This window comes from Thamnophis elegans, chromosome 6 (genome assembly GCF_009769535.1).
Source record: "Thamnophis elegans isolate rThaEle1 chromosome 6, rThaEle1.pri, whole genome shotgun sequence".
NCBI classification, from domain to species: Eukaryota; Metazoa; Chordata; class Lepidosauria; order Squamata; family Colubridae; genus Thamnophis; species Thamnophis elegans.
The window spans coordinates 8,354,980-8,380,630 of NC_045546.1; the positions used below are offsets into that span (position 1 = coordinate 8,354,980).

Below are 25,651 nucleotides of genomic sequence, written 5' to 3' on the forward strand. Positions count from 1 at the left end.
AATTTCTCCTCAGTTCTAAGTTGCTTCTCTCCTTGATTAGTTTCCAACCATTGCTTCTTGTTCTACCCTCAGGTGCTTTGGAGAATAGTTTGACTCCCTCTTCTTTGTGGCAACCCCTGAGATATTGGAAGGCTGCTATCATGTCTCCTCAAGTCCTTCTTTTTATCAGACAAGAACTACCCAGTTCCTGCAACCGTTCTTCATATGTTTTAGCCTCCAGTCCCCTAATCCTCTTCATTTAAACACAGTCACTGATGATTGACCCATTACTTCCGTTGAAAGTTGCTTGCAAGCTTCTACTACTTTTTCTGATAAGACTCTAAGGCTGTATGGCGAACCTATGGCACGCATGCCACAGGTGGCATACCGAGCCCTCTCTGCGGGCACGCGAACCATCATCCCAGCTCAGCCCCATCATGCATGTGTGCGCACCTCCCACCAGTCAGCTGATTTTGGGGTTTCGGCCATGCATGCATGGGGGAGGAGGCGCATGCGGGAGAAGTATGCACATGCCAGGGGGTGGGGTGAGGCCACACACACATGCACGGGGGTGGTGGGAGTGCAGAGGGATATGGTGCGCCGCCCCCTGCAGTCTGTTTTTGGTCCCCGGAGGTGGCAGGGAGGTCTTCTAGTCCCAAAATGGGGCACAAAGGGTCGCACCCGCGTGCGTGGGGAGCACAGGGGTGTCACGCGTGTGTGCACTTTCGGCACGTGATGACAAAAAGGTTCACTATCATTGCTCTAAGGGCAATTTCCATTCTCCATTTGTTTGGCTTTTAATAAAATGAATGAGAAATGGGAGACAGGATAGAAGAGTTCCAATATCTCAGGGGTTGCCACAAAGAAGAGGGAGTCAAACTATTCCCCAAGGCACCTGAGGGTCGAACAAGAAGCAATGGGTGGAAACTAATCAAGGAGAGAAGCAACTTAGAACTGAGGAGAAATTTCCTGACACTTAGAACAATTAATCAGTGGAACAACTTGCCTCCAGAAGCTGTGAATTCTCCAACACTGGAAGTCTTTAAGAAGATGTTGGATAGCCATTTGTCTGAAACGGTATAGGGTTTTCTGCCTAGGCAGGGGGTTGGACTAGAAGACCTCCAAGGTCCCTTCCAACTCTGCTATTGTATTGAATATATGGTCTCCTACATGCTTTGGCTGCAGTAAAATAGATGCATTAAATTGTGTTTATTTTAAAAGCAGAAAATTGTACTAATGAGGTCAACGGTTCAAACTTGAGGCTTGATGGGCCATCGAAAAAAGACTCGAGACTAAATACATCATTTGGGCGATAGGCTTCACACAGCATTAATTTTAGCAGGGCAAGGAGGCTAAGACACAACAGCTTTTGTTTTGTTAGATTTTGGGAAATTTAAATGATTGCTAAAAAAAAAAACAGTTTCCTTATACTATTCAGTGATATTGTTGCCGTACTATCTACTTTGGCCTCAGCCTTTAAAGCAGCCTTGGTTTTAGGTTATTTATTTCTGTTTTGTAATGCAAAATGGACATTTTTTTTTGAGCTAATGGAACTGCTGCTGTAGCTGAGTGTCCAATTTGGGATGGATTCTATTTGAGTCACTATTCTCTGGGATTTTAGACTATAGCTTTGTTTAAGTCTATATAAAGTTTATATAAAAGCCTATAAGTCTAAATAAAGCCCCAGTAAGGCCACACCTAGAGTACTGCATCCACTTTCGGTCACCACACTATAAAAAAGTTGTTGAGACTCTAGAAAAAGTGCAGAGGAGAGTAACCAGGATGATTAGGGGACTGGAGGCTCAAACATACAGTATGAAGAACGGTTGCAGGAACTGGGCATGGCTAGTCTAGAGAAAAGGACTAGGGGAGACATGATAGCAGTGTTCCAATATTTGAGGGGCTGCCACAGAGAGGAAGAGGTCAAGCTATTTTCTAAAGCACCCGAAGGCCAGACAAGGAATAATGGATGGAAAATGACCAAGGAGAGATTCAACCTAGAAATAAGGAGGGACTTTCTGACAGTGAGAACAATCAAAACCAATGGAACAGAAATTGCCTTCGGACGTTGTGGGGGGTTTCATCACTGGAGACTTTCAAGAAGAGATTGGACTGTGATTTGTCAGAAATAGTGTAGGGTCTCCTGCTTGGGTGGTTGGTTGGGCTAGATGACCTACAAGGTCCCTTCCAACTTTGTTAATCTGTTATCTGTATAAACCTATAGGGAGCGATCCTGTGCTCTCCATTTCTCTGTCACTCCTGACACAAAGGTACCCTTTGTACTTGGCTGTGCCCTATGTGACCACATTCCTCTTTTCCTTCAAATTTCACCATGGAGATTTCTAAAAAGCAAGTAACAGACTGAGCGTTCATAAAGTGGAAGAAATATGAAAAGATCCAGGGCTCTGCCTGAGCGGGAGATTTCAGGACCTTGGAGAGCTCACACATCTACGGTATATTTGCAGACTCCCTTCATTCTTCCAAGAAATGTTATTCTACTACCGTATTTTTCGAAGTATAAGACGCACCAGAGTATAAGAAGCAGCAAGGCTTTGAAGAGGCAAATTAAAAAAAAAAATTGCATTCTGCAGACCTCCCAAAACGGCCTGTTTTTTTGTAAAACAGGCTCATTTGTTTTTTCAAAAAAAGGGCATGAATAGCATTTAGGAGGCTCCTGGGGCTGGGGGGACAAAATTGAGCAAAAAATGGTCTGTTTTTTGCTCATTTCTGCCCTCCCCAGCCCCCAGGAGCACTCTGAAAGCCTCCTACAAGCTATGCATGGCCATTTTGGTGAAGGGGGTCAGGGTTTTGGGAGACAAAAAATATTGTATTCAGTGTATAAGGCGCACCCAGATTTTCAGCTTCTTTTTTGAGGGAAAAAGGTGTGTATTATACTCTGAAAAATACGGTACTTCTCTGGGGCCAACAGAGAATCTGAAAATTCTAACACGACCAAGTAACCCTTCAGGTCTGCCCTCTGCTTTCATCTGACTGGATTTAAAGAACGTCTGGCTCTTCATGAAGCTGTGGAAAATAAGCGGAAAATTGGTATGATAAAAAAAATAAAAATGAAAATAAATCAAAGCTGGCTGATTTATACCATTCCTCTGATGAAAGTGCATTCCCTTCAAATCAGTTGGGACTGAGGTACAATAAATGTTTTTCTCCACAACAATTTTTCTTTCCTTAAAGTAAAGATTCCCCTCGCACATATGTGCTAGTCGTTCCCGACTCTAGGGGGCGGTGCTCATCTCTGTTTCAAAGCCAAAGAGCCAGCGCTGTCCAAAGACGTCTCCATGGTCATGTGGCCGGCATGACTAAACACCGAAGGCGCATGAAACACAGTTTCCTTCCCACCAAAGGTGGTCCCTATTTTTCTACTTGCATTTTTGCACGCTTTCGAACCGTTAGGTTGGCAGAAGCTAGGCAAATAACGGGAGCTCACTCTGTTACGTGGCACTAGGGATCGAACCGCTGAACTGCCGACCTTTCTGATTGACCAGCTCAGCGTCTTAGCCACTGAGCTACCTATTCGGCTGGTTACTTTTTCCCATATTTGCTTCCCCCCCCCCCCCCCCCGAAGTGGTGTGACTGCAGACACTATGCAGATGTAAGCCATGGAGTCCTTCAGAGAATAGAATGGCTACGTTCTGTGGTTGGACTAGGGAACAATTGCTTCTGAAAGGCTCCTCTGAATGGGGATTATCATGTGTCTCTTGCTGGCTAATGACCCTGTCGACACAACAGACCTTTTCAAAACTCAACACCGCTTTTGTCTTAATGCTCTTTGCTTCATTAACAGAGGTCACCCCATCCAAGCTAACGCTGCCGCCGCCTTCTTGGCTTGCCTTCATTCTTTATTATTCTTGCATCTCTTTAATTAGGAATAAGGAGGCCACCAAAGAATTAACTTCAGACCTTGACACCAAGGTGACGAATAACAAGCGTTGGAAACGGCAAGGCCACAGGAAGCAATTGCATCACGGGGATACTTAAAAGTACATCTGAGGATAAATTAGAAGGATAAGTAACGGCAAGCCGAGAAGGGAAAGCAAAGAGGAGGCAGGAATGACAGACGAAGAGTAAAATTTATAGTAATTGAATGGCTTGGAAAACACTCATGGAAATTCCAAAAATAGCAGCTAATGATCTTATCTACTGAATGGTGAATGATTAATTTCTAGTTACGAAGCAATTATGTTGTCTCTTCACTGTGCTGTGCTGAGATGTACAGTAAAGCCCACGGTGAGTTTGACAATCAGTGGAGAGAAACAAATTTGGGATTAATAGCTTCAGAGAGGGAAGGAGAAGCAATCTTCATCTCTTGTTGTGTCCAAGCTCTTTTTCCCCTCTCTTCTGGCATACATGCAGCTCACTCAACAGGTCCCCAAAGTGTGTATGTGTGTTGGTATGTAAAGACTTGGGTATGAAGACTTTTGCGAGTCCCTTCGACTGCAAGGCCGGCCATCCAACCGGTCAGTCCTAGAGGAGATCAATCCTGACTGTTCTTTAGAAGGCCAGATCCCGAAGATGAAACTCAAATGCTTTGGCCACCTAATGAGAAGGAAGGACTCACTGGAGAAGAGCCTCATGCTGGGAAAGATGGAAGCAAAAGAAGAAGGGGGACGACAGAGAATGAGGGGCTGGATGGAGTCACTGAAGCAGTCGGCGTGAACTTAAAAGGACTCCAGAGATTGGTCGAGGACAGGAAGGCGTGGAGGAATGTGGTCCATGGGGTCACGATGGGTCAGACATGACTTCACAACTAACAACAACAACGTTTATAGGGATCGTACAAAAACTATTGCATTCTACATTTTTTCACACTTTTTTGCTCACAAAGCCTCATTTTATCTGCACCTAGAACAGGGTGGATCATGATTTAAATCACTAGTAAAAGGGCTTGATTTAAATCAACTCAATTTAAGTCATAATTTTGAAAGAGCAACTGTCATCTCTATCCTCCTCTGACTCGCTGTTGACTCGCCAACAGTCCCATTCACTTTAATGGGATGGCTGATGATGCGGCAGTGACACAACAAAGTGAGGGATATGGCAGGCAGTAGGTGAGTGGATTCCCACTAACCAGTGGTGGGTTCCTACTGGTTCGGCGGCCTGGCTCGCTGGAACTGGCAGCGACCAAGGCCTGCCACGCCCCTGAGCCGGTTCCCTAGCTTTTCAGTTTTACGCATGCACAGAACAATTTTACTTGCACTGCGCATGCACGCGCAGCGCACACATGAGTGAACCAGCAGTAGTGCCTGCCGGAACCCAGCCCTGCGGCTAACAGGCGCTGCTGTGATGGATCTGAAATGACAGGTGCCCTTTAATATTATAAGCTGCTCAGGTGGTTTCACTTTCGTTTTTACTGCTTGCCCTTCCTCCTTAGAGCCTGGTGCAGGGGTGGGTTTCAGGCGGTTCGCGGCGGTCCCCGCGAACCCGTTGGTCGGCGAACCCGGAAGTAAGTAACTTCCGGGAACGCCGAAGGGTCCACCCTCCCGCCTGCATTTTTTACCCGGTTTTGACGAGTTCTTTGCTTCCACGCATGCGCAGGAGGCATACAGCGCCTGCGCGATCCTCCAGGAGCATCTGGAGCATCGCACAGACGCTAGTACGCATGCGTGCACAGCGCGCGTGCACGAGGACGCCGCCGGCCCCGTTCCAACAGAACCGGTTGGAACGGGGCGAGAAACCCACCCCTGCTGGTGGTACAGATGCATTTCTCTTCAAACAATCATGCAATTTGTAGTGTACCTAGATTTGCAAAACAATGGGATGAAGGAATATTCCTGAACTTTGTTTCAGGATTTATCTCACGGTTACTGGGAAATTGTGCGAATGCAGCAATGCGGTGCACGTTCTCTCCGCTTGCAGAGCTTGGATCCAATGAATGAGTTGATCAAGAAATGTCAATATTGCAGAATATACAGCCTCACGCTACATAACTAAGCTCCATTTCATGCTGAATGAACTAAATTATTAATGTATCTTAAATAGAAAACTATCTTTAGGTATCCAATTTAAAATTTTAAAATCCATTTTTTTTAATTTTTAAAAAAGATATTGATTTTTATCCACCCTGCCTAGAACCCTCTACATCTAAAGTTGTGTGTATGAAAGGATCCCCTCCCCCCCTATTGAATTATAACCCTGTCGTGGTATACAGGTAGCCTTTGACTTCGGACCACAATTTAACCCAAAATTTCTGTTGCTAAGTGAGACATTGGTGCGGTGGGTTTTGTCTCATTTTATGACCTTTCTTGGTACAGTTGTTAAGCGAATCACTGCAGTTGTTAAGTTAGTAGCACGATTGTGAAGAGAATCTGGCTTCCCTATTGGCTTGTCCTGTCAGAAGGTCACAAAAGGGGGGAATGCTGCAACCGTCATAAATATGAGTCACCTGCCAAGCATCTGAATTTCAATCCTGTGACCAAGGAGATGCTGCAATGGTCGTAAGTGTGGAAAAATTGCCATAGGTCACTTTTTTCAGTGCCAATGTAACTCCAGAAAAAAACAATTACTGTCAACCTGCCTTCAATTGAGGACCTGTACACTGCATGAGTCGAAAAGAGGGCTGGGAAAATATCCACAGACCCCTCGCATCCTGCACATAAATTGTTTCAACTCCTACCCTCAGAATGACACTATAGGGCACTGCGCACCAAAACAACTAGGCACAAAGAGAGTTTTTTTCCCAAATGCCATCACTCTGCTAAACAACTAATTTCCTCACCACTGTCAAACCATTCACTAAGGCTGCATTACTATGACTATTAGTTTTCTCATCGTTCCTATCATCCATCTCCTCCCACTTATGACCGCAGGACTGTAACTTCGTTGCTTGTATCCTTACGATTTATATTGATATTGTTTCCTAATTGCTTATTTGTACCCTATGACTATCATTAAGTGTTGTACCTTATGATTCTCGATGAATGTATCTTGTCTTTTTATGTACATTGAGAGCATCTGCACCAAAGACAAATTCCTTTGGCCCAATCATACTTGGCCAATAAAGAATTCTATTCTATTCTATTCTATTCTATTCTATTCTATTCTATTCTATTCTATTCTATTTATTTATTTTTATTTATTTTATTTTATTTTTATTTGTATGCCGCCCTTTTCCCTGGGGGGACTCAGGGCGGCTCACAATTCAAGGGGAGGGAAGTACAAAACAAGTTATACACATAAAGACAATACATCGTTAAAAAACACAACAGTCATACTATTCGGGTGGGGTTGAAGTCTTTAGCCCCAGGCCTGTCGGGACAGCCAGGTTTTAAGGGCTACGCGGAAGGTCTGAAGGGTGGTGAGGGTGCGAATCCCCACGGGGAGTTCGTTCCATAGGGTCGGAGCAGCCACCGAGAAGGTTCTCCTCCGGGTAGTTGCCAGTCGACATTGACCGGCTGATGGAATTCGGAGGAGGCCTAATCTATGGGATCTTATTGGCCTAGTGGAGGTAATTGGCAGTAGGCGGTCTATTCTATTCTATTCTATTCTACTCTATTCAATCGGTCACTAAATGTACTGTTGTAAGTCGAGGACTACCTGTATATGAAGTATAGCTGGGAAGAGGAAGCAATTCCCACAACACAAGTAAAAGGTACACACCAACTCTGATGATCTGTTTGAAGAAATGATCTGTTAATACTTGAAAAATGAGAGTCTGCATATATTGCTATCGTATTATTTAATTTAACCAATATCACACCATTTGTTTCCAAGAAGCAGATCAAGATCCATCATGGGCTATGATCTGTGGTAGGATAAGTTGCACCCCTTCTATGGAGAAAGAAGAAAACTTGTGAAAAACAGAAAAATGGAAAGGAAGAAAAGGGAAGAAAAAGGAAAACCAGAAGACTATATTTAGGGCAGTTTCCTCCAATTAGTATCCTCCGAATATTCCTAAATTTTAGAATTTATTTAATTATTTGCAAAGTTTATTAGCCATCCATCTTACCACAGGGTAACTCCGGACAGCTTACAGTGGCAAAAGGATAAAAACTATAGAGAACGCTGTTATGCCAGGAAATCTGGAGCATATTAGCCGATAACCTGAATCTAGCCAGGTAAAATAATTTCATCCCAAATTCAGAATACAAAATGCTTAAATATTGTCTGTGTTGCAGAAAAGGTACAAAACAAAATCCAGTGGAAATAAGTTTCCTGAATCTTGAAGAACGCCCGATCGTTCTAAATAACACCTGTGAAATATACAGCATCGTAGAAGCAATCATGTTTAAGACCAGCATTTTCTCTCTGTCCATCTAGCCCGGGAAAAAAACACACACTGCTAAATCAAGGATTACCTTAGAGTTTCTCCAGAAGATCCCCTTCGTTTCCACAGGTTGATCAAACTGCTCGAACGGCTGGCGGCAGAAGAAGGCTTCCCGTCGCCCACGTGCATGCGGACCACGGTCGAGGTGGTGAACGCGCTGCGCACGTTCCTCTCTGGCTTGGCGAGAATGATGTACACCTTTGGTACGAACATGCAACCGAGGGCCACGGTGGCGCTCAGGCTTACCGAAAAGCACATGGTGATAATCTTGTAGTTGCTCCCGAAATAAATGGGCACAAAGGCCAGCCAGATGATGCAGGTGGTATACATGGTGAAGGCGATATATTTGGCCTCGTTGAAATTCGCGGGGACGTTTCTGGTCTTGAACGCGTAAAAGGTGCAGCTCAAGATGAGCAAACCATTGTATCCCAGCGGGGTCACAACCCCCAAGTTGGTGGTGTTGCATATCAGGTACACCTCCCGGATACTTGGGTAATGGTGCTTGATATCCGGGGGTTCCATAATGAAGAGGGCGACGATGATGCCAAGCTGAACGCAGATCAGGATGAAAGCTATGACCAGCTGGGCACAAGCGCTCATGAATCGCGGCTTCTTGGTGCAGATTTTCTTCTTGCTGCCTGCCAGGATCCGGGCGATGCGGTTGGTCTTGGTCACGAGAGCGGAGTAGCTCATGGCTGGGGAGAGGCCAATGCCGATCCTTTGAAGGTAACAGTAGATCTGCTGGGGCTTGGCGATCAGGCAGAAGGTGCACAGGTAACCCAAAAAGATGCCAGCCAAGATGATGTAGCAGAGCTCGCGGCTGGAGGATTTGACCACCGGCGTGTCGCGGTACATGATGAATATGGCAGTGACGAATAAAGTAGCCATAAGACCCAAGCAGGCGAAAACCACTGCAGCGATAGGCTCTGGGTCACCCCACCGTAGATATTCAACTGGGATTAAATCGCAACCTGGTAAGGAAATAAAGAAGACAATAGGCTTTTTTTAAAAAAAAAAACAGCAATGCTGGCTAAGGCAGGTAGCAATAGCACTTAGCAATAGCGGTTAGACTTATATACCGCTTCATAGAACTTTCAGCCCTCTCTAAGCGGTTTACAGAGTCAGCATATTGCCCCACAGTCTGGGTCCTAATTTCAGCCACCTCGGAAGGATGGAAGGCTGAGTCAACCTTGAGCCGGTGAGATTTGAACCGCCGAACTGCAGATAGCAGTCAGCTGAAGTGGCCTGTAGTACTGCACCCTAACCACTGCGCCACCTCGGCTCTAGACTTATATATTATACATACTCTTTAGACTTATATACCGCTTCACAGGGCTTTGCAGCCTTCTCTAAGCAGTTTACAGAGTCAGCCTCTTGCCCCCAACAATCTAGATTTCTCATTTAACCAACCTCGGAAGGATGGAAGGCTGAGCCAACCTTGAGCCTGGTGAGATTCGAACTGTCAAATTGCAGTCAGCTGGCAGTCAGCAGATGTAGCCTGCAGTACTGCACTCTCACCACTATGCCACCTTGGCTCTGTAAACACCTGTTCCTTGATATGTTGCTGATGAGAAAACAAATCACTGGCTCCTTCTACCGCAATCTTTCTTCAATCAATCTAGAAACCACGTACGTTGAAATTTGTTTACGGAAATCTAGAAATCACGCAGAGGTTTTTGGAGATTTGTCTGAGAAGTTAGGAGGATTTGATGAAGTTACCTGGGCTCAGAAGTTGCACAGAGTTGGACGTGGTTAATACTTGGTTGGGAGGTTACCAGTAAATACTGAAATAGAATTCGCAAGGAAGCTGAGATAATATCTGTGAGGGAATGTTGTCTGGATTCCCAAAAAGGGAAGGAGTGCATTCCAGAGGAGCAAAAGACAACTCCGTTTAGATAGTTTGTATGATAGAAAGAGGGTGAGGAGGGCTCCTCCCTAATAGTTCCCCGAGTATATTCTTTACTTTGCTTTAGTTTGGCAGGATGCTGTCTTTAGGTGAGGAACAATATAGAAATCTGCTTGGAAGAGTTACAACTTGTCATTCTTTGGTTTTGGAGCCTATCAATCTCGTTAAATTAAAGCCTGCTATCATCCCCATAAATTCCCACATATTCTGGGAATTATTAGAGAGGAGGGTTTTTTTCACAGAAACATCTGAAGTGAGTTGTCTCTTGCTTGACTGGAATGCACTCCTTCCCAGATATATTCTCATTGTGCCCAGAGAGAGAAATACCTGCCTCTACCGAGGATCGAACCCACGGCCTCCTGATTGTGAGGCAAGAGCTCCAGCTCCAGGCCACTGCACCACTCCTAAAGCTGGCACTTAATGACTCTTTTTAATCTTGTAGGTGTCATAACTTTGCCCCCTCCAGCTGCTTTAATGAGAAATTGATGCGTATCTGATTTTCCCCAAAGTTAATCGGTTTTATCGTTTGCCAAACATGAAGCCACCTGAAGAGAATCTCAGCCAGTCTTAGGGTCTCCCCTAAGATACATACTCTGCAGAGTAACCTTGTTGTAATGATCACATCCCACATTAATATTTAGCTTCCACTCTCTCCCCCTCTTCACACCCAGGAAGGGCAATTCCTTTAGCTCTTCAGCTGATTAATCAAGCAACTGCAGTAGTCATTCATTTACATTTTAAACTCTTCACATATGGCACCAGATGACTCGTTTCTCACTTCCTGGAATAAATTGTTGACATTTATGCTGTCCTTAAATGTGCCCTTGCAATGCAATTTCTCAGATGTTTTCTTTCCCTATGAAAAAAGGTGATGGCTTTTTCTTTCTTTCTTTCTTTCTTTCTTTCTTTCTTTCTTTCTTTCTTTCTTTCTTTCTTTCTCTTTCTTTCCTTCCTTCCTCCTTCTTTCCTCCCTCCCTCCCTCCCTCTTTCTTTCTTTTTTTCCTTTCTGTCTTTCTTTCTCTCCCTCCCTCCCTCTTTCTTTCTTTCTTTCTTTCTTTCTTTCTTTCTTTCTTTCTTTCTTTCTTTCTTTCTTTCTTCCTTCCTTCCTTCCTTCCTTCCTTCCTTCCTTCCTTCTTTCTTTCTTTCTTTCTTTCTTTCTTTCTTTCTTTCTTTCTTTCTGCATTATTCTCCAGGCACTTGATGGATGCTTTTGAATTTCCCCCGGTGACATTATGGAGCTAAGCTGATTGTGATTGTTGACTTTGTGTTCTGCTATGTATCACTCTGAAGTGGCTGGATCTATTAATTTGTCTCAGTCCACCCCCCCCCCAAATTCACTGGTTCAGTAAAGGTTCCTCAAAACTCCCTAGATCAGGAATGGCTAACCTTTTTTGTCATTGTGTGCCGAAAGACACATGTGTGGGAGCTCAACCTGTCGCACAGCAGCACTTGGCTCTCAAACGTGAGCTTGCTAACTTCCAACCTAGCATCCTAAGCAGTGGTGAGATTAAAAAAAAATTACTACCAGTTCTGGGGACATGGCATGGTGGGGGAGGCAGGGGAATGATACTGTAAAATCTCTATTCCCTTCCCACTCCAGAGGAAGGATACTGCAAAATCTCCCTTTCCTCCCAATCAGCTGAGACTCAAGAGGCAGAGAATAGATGGGGGCCAGTCGGAGGTGGTATTTATCCGTTCTCCGAACTACTCAAAATTCCCGCTACCCGTTCTCCAGAACTGGTCAGAACCTGCTGAATACCCCTTCTGATGCTAAGTATGTGAACCCCCATGCTCCTATGGCCCCAGGTGACATTGCAGGAAAGCCACTCATCTTTCTTTCTGGTGTGGAGCTAGCTTGTTGGAAAGCATGCAAGAATGAACCAAACTGAGCTAGCAGTCTTAGGTAGCCAAGCTACCGCTCTGCATTAGCATTGTATTTCTCCTGGCTGATGTTACATCGCCACAAGCTAAATCGAAATAATTGTTCCTTACTGTGTTCAATTTGGTTGCAGTCTTCTTCCTTTATACTTCAAGGCCACCCATCTTAGCTGAGGCATTAACGTTCCCTCGGTCAAATGAAGTCTGGTGCATCTCAGTGACATCAAGGAAAAAGATTGCTTCAAACATTAAAGCAATCTGATTTTTTGTCCAGGCCTCTTCTATCTCTCCCAGTAGTGAGAATAGATTGAATTTTTCATACAAGTGTAATTTTATGGTATCGTATTATTTTAAAAAAGTTTTAAAGAACCCAGCAGGGTGACACAGAATGCGGAGTCATAACTTATGCAATAGCCGGAAGCTGAAGTTTCGTGCCAAATGAGAATTCTAATTGCTGATCGCTAGAATTAGTCTTTTATTTTTTAATGCATCTTTCAAAGCGCGTGGCAGTTTCTAGAGGGAAAATTAGGAGGAAGGGGACAGTATAATGCTAAAAACCAATTTTCCTTCCTTTCATAATAATTTTGAGATAGGCAAGGCGTGGCAGGTGCAAACTGTTTTTAATTGCCAATAATAGATGTGTTGCAGCAGAAAAAATAAAGACGTAGGCAAATCTGCACTGAAGGAATTTTATCTGTAGACTATTAGGAGCTATATTATATAACTAAATTATCCACGTACTGTGTAAATAAAGTTTATGTTAATTATTTTAAAAAACAAGTTTCTTGATGTGTTTCTATAAAATGTTACCAACTCCCTCCATATAATTGATTGATCCAAACGTTGAACCAAAACTCACTAATAGTTCCTTTAAGCCAGGGGTCCTCAAACTTTTTAAACAGGGGGTCAATTCACAGTCCCTCAGACTGTGGGGGGGGGAGGTGGACCAGCTGGGTGGGCATGGCAATGTGGGCATGTCACTGGATGGGTGTTATTAGATCGGGTAATGGATAGGCACACAAGGCTTCAGTAACAACAGCTCTTTATTGCAAGTCAGGTAAACATCCGGCTGATGAAGGATTCGACAGCAGCCCCTTTTAAAGGGTTCTGTCAGACCCTTTGGCCAATGGGATTAAACCTCTGTTCCTGCTGGAACAGAGGACCTTGGTGGAAACCACTGTCAGTGGGGGGTGGATATCTAACAGTTGTGGCTAGGTGGGCAGGTGACTAGGTGGGCATGGGTTGGTATTGGACCTGGGTACTTGAGAGACCGCCTCCTGCCAATTACCTCCCTACGACCAATTAGATCCCACAGATTAGGCCTCCTCCGAATACCATCTGCTAGCCAATGTTGACTGTCGACCCCTCGGGGAAGGGCCTTCTCTGTGGCTGCTCCAGCCCTCTGCAACGATCTCCCCATGGAGATCCGGACCCTCACCACCCTTCAGGCTTTCTGCAAAGCCACTAAGACCTGGCTGTTCCGGCAGGCCTGGGGCTGATGAGTTCCCAGCCCCACTTGAATTGTTGCAATTGTTGCTGCGTTTTTAACTTGCTTGTCTTTTTGTTTTCTTGTTTTTTATTCCCCTTCACCTTTACTTGTTAGCCGCCCTGAGTCTCTCGGGAATAGGGCGGCATACAAATGGAATAAACATTAAACATGGCCAATTTAGCAGTCCATTAAACAATACGCACAAATTAAACTTTAATTTGTTTTGCCCCTGGGGTGTGTTTTATTTGCTTTTGTTTTCATGTTGCTCTTTTGGTTGACTTTTCTTTTTACTAGATGATTTTTTCAGTTGTTTAGGAACCTAGGAATCCACTTCAGGAAACTCAGTTTTGCAGCAATTCTTCTCAGCCCCAAGGAACTTACAATCAACAAGTTTCTCTCTCTCTCTCTCTCTTCCTCCCTTCTCTCTCTATCTATCCCTCTCTCCCCCCCTTACTCTCTCTCTTTCGGACCAGTTTTTGGCCTCCCCTGCCTCCAGAAGCACTCTGCGGGCCAAAAATATTGGCCTTACCTTCCAGTTCCAGCCCACAGGGCTCACGGAGATAAGTCCTATATTCGGTGGGGGCTGGTGGGTGGGTGGTGATGTGGGTGGGGCAGCCTTGTGGTCCTGCGCAGGCCAGATTAATGGCTTCAGGGGGCCGTATCTTGCCCACAGGTCTTAGTTTGAGGACCCCTGCTTTAAGCCAATGGAAGTTTATAATTATCACTAACTTTTCAGTTCTCCAGAATTCTTCATTAGGTTAATTATGTTTATGTTTATGTTTATGATTATTTATAGGCCGCCCTTTTCCCTGAGGGGACTCAGGGCGGCTTACAGTTTATAGGGAGGGGGATACAAGACAATAAAACAATAAACATGAAAACAGTGCAAGTAAAAATAAAACACAACATTCATCATTCGGGTGGGGACAGATTGTTTTGGAGATCTTCCACATTCACCTTTGATTGGACTGGAGGTGAAATCCAGTGGCCAATCTATAAAAAAACTGAGTTGACAACTGAACTCGCTCCACTAGACTAATAAGAGGTCAGCCAAGGTAACGAATTATTAGTATTCTAAAAGTATGACTCTGTTGGCTTTCTTTTAGGGAACGTCTTGGTACCTCTACAGTATTAAGGAACTGAACTACTGTATATACTCAAGTATAAGCCTAGTTTTTCAGCCCACTTTTTGGGCTGAAAAAAGCCGCCTCGGCTTATACTCGAGTCAGTGAAAAATTTGCCCGAAATGGAGGAGAAAAAGGGGCGGGGCCATGCCGCTGGGTGACACTCGTGAATGGCCCGGTGCCCCTGTGAGTTTCCCCTCCCTCTGTGTCAGTTTGCCGCGCAGCGCGCACCGCACCATCCCCCCTCCTCACGTTCTAATGTAATGCAGGGCTGTCTTACGATTCCCCTTCCTCCCCCTCCTGCCGCTCTGCAACGATGTCCCACCTCCTCCTGTTATGGCAAGCAGCCACATAGCGATGTCCCACCTCCTCTGGTACAGTGATCCAATGATAGGAATCACTGTGCCGTGTGTCATAGGAGGCGGGACATCGCTCCCGCGGCTGCACGGGACATCATCATCACAGCGGGACATCAGCATCATGAGGTGAGTGAAGTATTTCATTGAATACACCGCTAGTTTACTGTTTTTCTTTGAAATAAATATTCAAAACATTATTGGTATCTATTTTTATTTTTAAATTTACCGGTAGCTGCTGCATTTCCCACCCTAGGCTTATACTCGAGTCAATAACTTTTCCAGTTTTTTGTGGTAAAATAGGTGCCTCGGCTATATTCGGGTCGGCCTATACTCGAGTATATACGGTACGTTCCAGGAAGAAAAAAAAAGGAGAAAAGAAACAAGTGGTGTCGATAGGGGAGAATATTTGTAGCTCTGGGTTGAACTGCAGAGTCCTTGGTGCTCTCTGAGCTTGGTAACGTTTCATTACCCAACTGAGTGATGTTAGGGTCACTACTAGGTAACATCATCTTGAAGGTGTTGGATTCCAAACAGTGCTAGAAGTGCTGGAATCTAGTACTGATGATGCTACCTAGTTTGGTAATGAAATGTCTGCAAGAAAACAGCCAAGCTCAGAGAGCACCCAGGACTCCACAAACAAGTGGCATCCTTATTTCTCTTCTTTCCATCAGTTAGAGATTTCCTTCATGGTTGTAATAATAAAATATCGGATCTGTAAATTGAGTCATTAACTAAATCTCCCTCTCTCTCTCCCACTTCTCTCACACGCACCTCATCTACCTACCTACCTACCTACCTACCTACCTACCTACCTACCTACCTATCATCTATCTATCTATCTATCTATCCATCCATCCATCCATCCATCTATCATTATCCATCTATCCATCCTATCTATCTATCTATCTATCTATCTATCTATCTATCTATCTATCTATCTATCATCTCTCTAAATCTGTTTATCTATCATCTCATTTAAATCTCTCTCTCTATCTCTCATCTACCTATCTATCTACCTACCTACCTACCTACCTACCTACCTACCTATCTATCTATCTATCTATCTATCTATCTATCTATCATCTATCTATCTATCTATCATCTATCTATCATCTATCTATCATCTATCTATCATCTATCTATCTATCTATCTATCTATCTATCTATCTATCTATCTATCTATCTATCTATCTATCTATCTATCTACATCCATCCATCAATCATTATCCATCTATCCATCTTATCTATCTATCTATCTATCTATCTATCTATCTATCTATCATCTATCTATCATCTATCTATCTATCTATCTATCTATCTCTATCTATCTATCTATCTATCTATCTATCTATCTATCTATCTATCTATCTATCTATCTATCTATCTATCTATCTATCTATCTACCATCTCTCTCTCTAAATCTGTTTATCTATCATCTCATTTAAATCTCTCTCATCTATCTATCTATCTATCTATCTATCTATCTATCTATCTATCTATCTTTCTTTCTTTCTTTCTTTCTTTCTATCTATCATCTCTATCATCCATTCATCTATTCACTTCTGTCATCTCAAAAATCAAACCATCAGCACATCTAGAGGACATGAAGAATTAAAATGTCTGCTCAGAGGAAGGTTGATCAAAGGCTGGTGGAATTCATAACATTGACTCTCTTCTTGTATTTTCAAAGCTACTGAAATTAACAATTATTTTAACTACTGTGCTACTAACCCCAAAGACTCTGAGTTGGTCTCATTTTCCTCCTCTGAAAATAGTTCAAAAACAGTAATAACCCAAGGAAAAAATAATCAATCAGGAGGAAGAGACCAAGAGAAAATCAGTCTACAGAAAATAGTTGCCTTCCCAACAGGTGTGTCCTAAATGCAATTTGCTTTCACGTTTAGCATCAATCTAACTAAAATAATGTCAGAATCACATCCAGAAAGCACACGGAGATAACTGATTCAGCAGGATTCATTCATATAATACATAAGTAAATATACACTACCAACAGCTGGTTCACAGGCAGAGGGGAGAGAACAATTTTTGTTTCAGTTTCAATTCATAGAACAGACTAGATTAGATCTCTTGCACAGACTCAGACTCAGAGCTACATAGGTAAGCCATGCCCAGGCTCCGAGCCATCTGGTATGGCTCTCAGTCACCAAATAGTTTCCCTTGGCTGACCCAGTTGCCATGCCTATACATTGGCTGACCTTGTTATCATGTCTCTGCCAGTTCATGAATATTCTGATAAATAATGTTCTTTGAAATACTTCAGACCCCTAGGAGGGAAGATTTAAAGCAAATGTTGATGAACAATAAAGCTTCTGTATAGGAAGAACGCAATATGCATTTATACTCATATTAAAAAAAATACCCTGAACATTACCAGAGTAAACGGGAGCAGATGTGATTTTTTTAAAAAAAACCAAACATAAAATGACAAAGGGATCCTTTCCAGTACTGGTTAATTTTTAAAGCTGAGAGTGCTTACAGCATCACCAAGTTGTTTCCTAAGACTTCATCTCTTCTTTATCACTATTTGGACCGAGTGATCAAGGGATATCATTTCATCTCAAAACTATCCCAGGAAAATCCAAAAATGAAGCTTCTAATCCACAAAGAAGGATAAAGCTACAAAACATATGCTAGGGTGATTGTAAAAGATGAAAAGAACTTAAAGATAATTTTATGCCTTTTTTAAAAAAACAAACGAGATTGTATCTACTTGTATATTTCAAGACAAATGAACCCACTCTGATGAATGAATAAGAAACAAATGAACAAATGTATGTATCATGTATGTGCAAACTCATACATATGGGGGGAGGGAGATCAAGGGTAGTGGGTTACACTTGTGCCTGGAATTCATCCCACTATAGATTCTTCTGAGCTTAAACTGCCAAATCCATTCCTAGAGGAATCTTTCCATTTTTATCTATTTTTTATAATATTGTCCCAAATACAGAGCTTCTGCTAAACCTAAATTGTGATTGATACCTCGTCAAAAATCTTGGGTTAAGGAATATAAATACTATTGGAAATGTTTTCTGTCCTAATTGGATCTTGTTTCAATTAATTATTTCCATGCTGTCAAAAATAAGGAAAAAAAAGATTTACAGGAAAGAGAGGGGAAAGGAAAGGAAGGAAAGTGAAGGGGAGAGGACAGGACAGGAGAGAAGAGAAAGGAGGGAAAGGAAGAGAAGGGGAGGGGAGGGAAGAGGAGAGGAGAAGAGAAGAAAGAGGAAGGGAAGAGAAGAGAGGAGAGAGGAGGGAAGGGAAGATGAGAGGAGAAAAGAAAGAGGAAGAAAGAAAAGAGAAGGGAAGGAAAGGGAAGATAGAAAATGGGGAGAAAGAAGGAGAGAGAGAGAGTAGGGAAAAGAGAAGGGAAGGAAGAGATAGAAGATAGGTGAGAAAGCGAGAGAGAAGGAGGAAGGAAAGGAAAGAGAGAGAAAAATAAAAAAGAGGGGAGAATTATACAACGCATGCATGACCAAGGAACCATATTGGTGATATCAATATTTACCAATTTGGTCCCTTGGCTGCTGTTTGAAGAAGTATAACAGACAACATGGTTGAATAGGCTACTCATCTCTTTTGCCTCTGGAAACGTGGAGAGAAACAAGAGTAACTTTGCATTCAGTGCACATCCCTGAAGTCTCTAGGACAACTTTGTCTTAGGTCAAACAAAAAGACCTGAGTGTTCTTCAGCTATCTCAGGACAGGAGGCATTTCAAGGACAGCTGAGTAAGCCTTGTGAGATCCACCAAGAAGGGCATTTTGAATCAGGAAGAGTCTTAATTTTCATTCAGCTGCTAATTGGGAGATGATTTCCCCTCTCCTTTTTTTCCAGGGGATATGAAATTATTGCTTCAGAAGACAGTAACAGAGTCTTGGGGGAGGGGAAGATAAGCCTTTAAGCAGGGGGCAGATTTCCCCTAACCTACTTGCTGGCAATTCCTGGCAAATAATGGGGAACGAATGGAGGTAGTGACAGTCTTTATTTTCCTGGACTCCAAGATCACCGCAGATGGGGATAGCAACCAGAAATTAAAAGACTCTGCTCCTGGGGAGGAAAGCTATGGCAAATCTAGACAGCATACTAAAAAGCAGAGACATCACCCTGCCAACAAAGTGTGTGTAGTCAAGGCTATGGTTTTCCCAGTTACAATGTGTGGCTGTGAAAGTTGGACCATAAGAAAGGCTGAGCACCAAAGAATGGAGGCCTTTGAACTCTGGTGCTGGAGAAGACTCCTGCACTGAGTCCCTTGGACTGCAAGGCAATCCAACCGGTCAGTCCCAGAGGAGATCAAACCTGACTGCTCTTTAGAAGGCCAGATCCTGAAGAGGAACCAAGTACTTTGGCCACCTAATGAGAAGGAAGGACTCCCTGGAGAAGAGCCTCATGCTGGGAACGATTGAGAACAAAAGAAGAAGGGAATGACAGAGAATGAGATGGCTGGATGGAAGCAGTCGGCGTGAGCTTAAATGGACTCCAGAGGATGCTAGAGGACAGGAAGGCCTGGATGAACATTGTCCATGGGGTTGCGATGGGTCAGACATGACTTCGCAACTACCCAACAACAACTTGCTGGCCAGACTGAAACTTGCAAATAAGGTAGCAATTGCCTTCTAGATTGTTAGAACAGTGACTTTATAAGACAGCCTAAGCCTTGGCAGCTGACGGGAAGCAACCCGATTTTTATGCATCCTGCAAATGGTTCCTACAAATGCTTGCACAGGGATCAATTTATTTTCAGGTGGCATCGGATTCTTGCCTGTTTTTACAACATCACAAAGCTCTCTGGATTGCAACAAAATCCGACATGTCGCTTTAGAAGAAAAAGAAAAGTTGCAGCCAAACCCCAGCATTCATTTTTCAAAGGTTTGCTTCTGGATGAGATTTTTTTTAACAGGACTGCAAAAAAACAAACAAAAAAAAACACATAGAGAGAGCAAAGCAAAATGTACGGAATATTAAACAAACAGGATGCTGGAAACAGGCATTCCAAGGACATTTTCCTTCTCTCTTAATCAGTTGTCACACAGAGGGGAAAGAGAATAGAATAGAACAGAAGAGAATAGAATAGGAGAGTTGGAAGGGACCTTGGAGGTCTTCTAGCCCAACCCCCTGCTCAGGCAAAAACCCCTAGACTATTTCAGACAAATGGTTGTCCAATCTCTACTTACAAACTTCCAGTGTTGGAGCATTTACAACTTCTGGAGGCAAGTTGTTCCACTGATTAATTGTTCTAACTGTCAGGAAATTTCTCCTTAGTTCTAAGTTGCTTCTCTCCTTGATTAGTTTCCACCCATTGCTTCTTTGGAGAATAGTTTGACTCCCTCTTCTTTGTGACAGCCGCTGAGATATTGGAAGACTGCTATCATGTCTCCCCTAGTCCTTCTTTTCATTAAACTAGACATACCCAGTTCCTGCAACCGTTCCTCATATGTTTTAGCCTCCAGTCCCCTAATCATCTTTTTTGCTCTTCTCTGCACTCTTTTTAGAGTCATAAAAGCATAAATAAAATGTGTGATTTTGGGACACAATAGAAATCAAAGTATCTGCACTGGCATTTTTAACTCTTAATATTTTTATACTAGGAGCAGTCTCCTTTTAGGGTCAAAAAGGGAAGGCGGTGGCCTAATGGTTAAGCTGCTGGTTTGTAGACCAGAAGGTCAGATGTTCGAGATCCAAGTACTGCATGATGGGATTGTTTTGACCTAGGCTTCCTGATACAGTAAAAAGCACACACTTAGTCCCAAAACCCTCTTTTTATTTCAAAGGCTGTGAATTATGTTCACTCACAGGCCGTAATGAGTCCAAAATAGTTGTAAAGAGTCCTACAGTAGACTGCCAAAGTATTTCGGGATAAAGCTTCAGTTTCAGTTCAGTTTTCAGTTTTATTAAACTTGTATGCCGCCCTATTCCCAAAGGGACTCAGGGCGGCTAACAAACCGATAGGGAAAGGGGGCAATGCAAAGAAAACAAACAAGACAACAATAAAATACAAAAAAACAGAATTAAAAACTCCTCAACAGTCACAACAAATTCGAGTGGGGCTGGGAACGCATCAGCCCCAGGCCTGCCGGAACAGCCAGGTCTTGACGGCTTTGCGGAAAGCCTGAAGGGTGGTGAGGGTCCGAATCTCCATGGGGAGATCGTTCCAGAGGGCCGGAGCAGCCACAGAGAAGGCCCTCCTCCGGGTGGTTGACAGTCAACACTGGCTAGCTGATGGAATCCGGAGGATCTGTGGGATCTAATTGGTCGAAGGGAGGTAATTGGCAGGAGGCAGTCTCTCAAGTACCCAGGTCCATGTAGGGCTTTAAAAGTAACGACTAGCACCTTGAAGCACATCCAGAGTCCAATAGGCAGCCAGTGCAGCTCGCGGAGGATAGGTGTAACGTGGGTGTAGCGGGGTGCACCCACAATCGCTCGCGCGGCTGCATTCTGGACAAGCTGAAATCTCCGAATGCTCTTCAAGGGCTGCCCCATGTAGAGCGCATTACAGTAATCCAGTCTTGAGGTCACAAGCTGATACGTACCCACCTTTATCTTCCTTGAATGCTGCCATTTCTTGGCAACTAGTAATTGGCAATTAGCTTGGCAAGGCCACACAGAGCAAAGAGTCAAAACGGAACTTCCAAAGGTAAACTGACCAGCATGAACCAAGTTGCTTCCTACAAAGGCTCACGTGCCTTTGCTCCTCCTTTATGTCCTATGGGAGGGGCCAATCACCTCCAAGCTTTACTCCCAAGTCATCCCTTCTGTCTTAACTGTTCTTGCCTCTGGCAGCTCTGCGCATGTGCACACTACCTTGCTGATGTCTGACTCTGGAAGCTCTGGAGGCAGCACATAACTCCTAGATGACCCTGCCCTCCTCTCTGCCTCTGATGCAGAGCCCTTGCACAAGCCTTCCCCAGACTCCAGGACTGGCCCATGTTCCTCCCCAACCTCCTCGCTGTCCGACTCTGCTGCCAGCTCCACAGGCTGCCAACAGACCACAACAGGGATGGGCTCCTGTTCCTTCCCCAGCTCCTGCCCAATTCACAGTCTGAAAGCATGCAAATGCGAGTAGATAAATAGGTAACACTTTGGTGGGAAAATAACAGGGTTGCGTGCATCTTGGCGTATAGTCAAGCTGGTCACATGACCATGGAGAGAGCCGAGGTGGCGCAGTGGTTAGAGTGCAGTACTGCAGGCCACTTCAGCTAACAGCTGACTGCTATCTGCAGTTCGGCGGTTCACATCTCACCGGCTCAAGGTTGACTCAGCCTTCCATCCTTCCGAGGTGGGTGAAATGAGGACCCAGACTGTGGGGGCAATATGCTGACTCTGTAAACTGCTTAAAGAGGGCTGAAAGCACTATGAAGCGGTATATAAGTCTAACTGCTATTGCTATTGGTATGGAAGATTCTTCAGAAAACACTGGTTGCCTTGGCTAAGAAGCAGAGATGAACATTGTGCCCCCATTCAGGCACAACTGAACATGGAAAACCTTTACCTTAATTAGGGTAAACCCTAATTAATTCACAACTATCAGCGGTACCCAATGGATAGATCCAATGAATCTGAAAATTTCCCTGAATATAGTTAGAAGGTATGTAGCAAGAAAGTTGTAAGATGGTGAAATGAAATAACAGCAAAAATGGTGAGCTTCATATAATTATATATGTAGAGGAGGAGAAGGAAAAGGAGGAGATGATGAGGAGGAGGAGGAGGAAAAGGAAGGCAGGGGAGGAAGTGGAGAGGAGGAGGAGGAAGGGAGGAGGAAAAGGGGGAGGGGAGATGAAAGGGAGGATGAAGGAGGAGGAGGGAAAGGAAGAACAAGGAGAGGAGGGGGGAGAGGAGGAGGAAGGGAGGAGAAGATGAGGAGGAGGAGGAGGAGGGGGAAGAGGAGGAGGAGGATGGCATAGGCCCTTTTCCAGAATACCCCATCTGCTTCACTATAGATCTCCAAAAATTCAATCTTCTGTTGCCATTCCTATACGTAAGTCAATGTTCTATTATCCTACACCTACCAGTGAGGTCGTGGTTGGGCCAGGATCCCAGCTCACAAGCCCTGCAGGTGTATTCATCAAAGACAAACTCATTCTCTTTGCATGGTGTGCAGGTCCAACAGCAGCTGACTTCCCCCTTGCGGATAACCTGAGAAGAAGACACAATGGACCTATTGTTACATTCCTTATGTTTTCTAATGTTTAGCAAATGTTATATACATATATATATATATAAGCACAGGTTCGATTCCCAGCAAGGGTATGGCTAGCTGATGAGAACTAAATAGCTTGAAATAGATCTATACTAGTCTCCCTTTATTATTATCAGCACAAATATAACAAATGTAACAAAAGGCAACAGTAAAATATTGGGTTTCTGTCTGGATGGTCTCTTGTGACGAGCCGAATGACAGAGAATGGAAGTGTGACCTTCCTCCCATATTTGGGCATACCAGGGGTTGTGACTTTAAATATATACCTTTCACCCTGGCCTGGCTGATAAGGAGTCGAGCTCTGTAGCTCAATGGTTAACACATCTGCCTAAGAGGCAATAGATCACAGGTTTGATTCCCAGTAAGGTTATGGCTAGCTGATGAGAGCTAAATAGCTTGAAATAGATCTATACTAGTCTCCCTTTATTTATTTATCAGCACAAATATAACATACATACATACATACATACATACATACATACATACATACATACATACATATATATATATATATATATATATATATATATATATATATATATAAAATTAATTCTGTTTTTGTGTTGTTTTATGACATAAATCCATTTTTTTTTAACCAAAGGACCGAAGTTGTTCAGGATGGTTCTGGGTGAGTGGTTTAGAGATCCATTTAACCCATTTATATAGATGAGTTTTTGGGTTTTGTCCCCTTTGGGGCTTAGTTGTGCACTCCCAACTCATTCAGGATCTTTTGCTCATCATGGTAGTTTACAATCATGATTATTTAAAATCTACGGTTCAGTTCCTACCTTGGGGTTGGGAGAGAGAATGGACATTCTGCTGAATTCCAAATTCTACCATTTAATTTATTTATTTATGCATTTTTATGTATTAACCAAATTTATATAGTGCCCCAACTCACAATGACACTGATCTTCATTGTCATCTTCATTTAATGACCCTATAATCCTTTGTAAGATGGAGACTGGGCAACTGAATGGAGCTAGTGGAGTGTTTTAATGGCCAGATGCCCTTCCTATTGCCAATGCGGAGTTTTGTTCGATGAGAGAAATATCTACCTCTACCTAGGATTGAACTCACAGCCTCCTGATTGTGAGGCGAGGGCTCCACCTCTAGACAACTTCACTGATAGAGAAGAATATTTGCAGTTCAAGGTTGAACTGTGGGGTCCTTGGCGCTCTCCCTGTGTGTGCCTGTGGGCGAGGGTCTGGGGTGCTGCCCTAGGCTGGGTCACGGAGTCAGTGGGATTGGCAATTCCAAACCAGGTGGATTTACCTTAATCTCTCCTTTCTCACATGGTTCACTGCACACGGATCTGATGACAGAACTTTTCTTTGACCAAATGTCATCATCAATCATCTTCAGCTCACCGTTGTCCCAACTTCCGACAATGATGTAATCGTATTGATCCTTCTTCATTTTCTTAAAGTTCATGATCTCATACCTTTCCAACAACAATAAAAAAGAGATCACTCCGTTGAACCTAAACCCATAATCAAGTCGAGGGTCCCCCCCATGAGAAAAGAGGCACAAAATGAGGTCATTTTGTTCATTGGGCTGTTAAATTTGGGCTGAATTGAAATCAATAGGATTAATGTTAGATATGACAAGCAATCAACATATATTTATGAAAGTTGTGCTCATCATTTGTGGCCAGTGGTGGGATTCAGCCAGCTCGCACCTATCCGGGAGAACCGGTTGTTAACTTTCTAAGCAATTCGGAGAACCAGTTGTTGGAAGGAATCTCCTTTTGTTTTTCCCCACTTTACAGGGCTAATCCTGTAAGGAAGGCAGGCAGGCAGGAAGGAAACATTCTGGTGTTGTTTCTAGCCTAATCTTTATTGCTCTGCTTATAGAAACTGCCTCTCCAGTTAACCCTGATTACATTGTAACAGCTAAGGCGAAGCGCCCATCGACTTGAGTGATGTTGAGTTGGCCACACCCACCCAGTCACATAACCACCGAGCTCCGCCTACCCAGCTGGTCATTAGGGCAGAGAACCGGTTGTTAAATTATTTGAATCCCACCACTGTTTATGATCTTCCCTGCTGACTTCCGATAAGTGAGGTCAATGGGGGAGGGGCAAGCTGGATTTGTTTAACAACTATGTGGTTCAGTTAATGACTGCAGTGATTTGCTTAACAACCATAGCAAAAAGTTGTAAAATCAGGTGCAGCTCATTTAACAGCCACAAGCTGTTGGCCACCCTTCTTACCACAACCTTGGGCAGGTAATAAATTTAATCAATCAATCGTCAGTCAGTCAATCAACAACCACTTTGCTTAGCAACAGAAATTATGGTCTCCATTATGGTTGTAAGTCGAGGACTACCTATGCCACATCCGTTGCATGTGGAATGGATATTTTTTTCCCTTGCTGAAGATAAGGAAGGAATATACTGTATGTGTTGATGAATATT

General features: G+C 43.5%; 1 protein-coding gene across 5 annotated transcripts in view; it reads right to left on the reverse strand.

Annotated features, from left to right (window-relative positions):
• The window catches only part of GRM5 (glutamate metabotropic receptor 5), a 279,818-nt gene that overhangs the window by 36,717 nt on the left and 217,450 nt on the right, over positions 1-25,651 (reverse strand). For all 5 annotated transcript variants that reach the window (XM_032219956.1, XM_032219957.1, XM_032219954.1 and 2 more), the window contains exons 5-7: positions 24,508-24,676; positions 23,042-23,168; positions 8,292-9,231 (exon numbers count right to left, since the gene is read on the reverse strand). In XM_032219956.1, the coding sequence (XP_032075847.1) occupies positions 8,292-9,231; positions 23,042-23,168; positions 24,508-24,676 (1,236 nt within the window). The remainder of the gene's footprint in view (positions 1-8,291; positions 9,232-23,041; positions 23,169-24,507; positions 24,677-25,651) is intronic.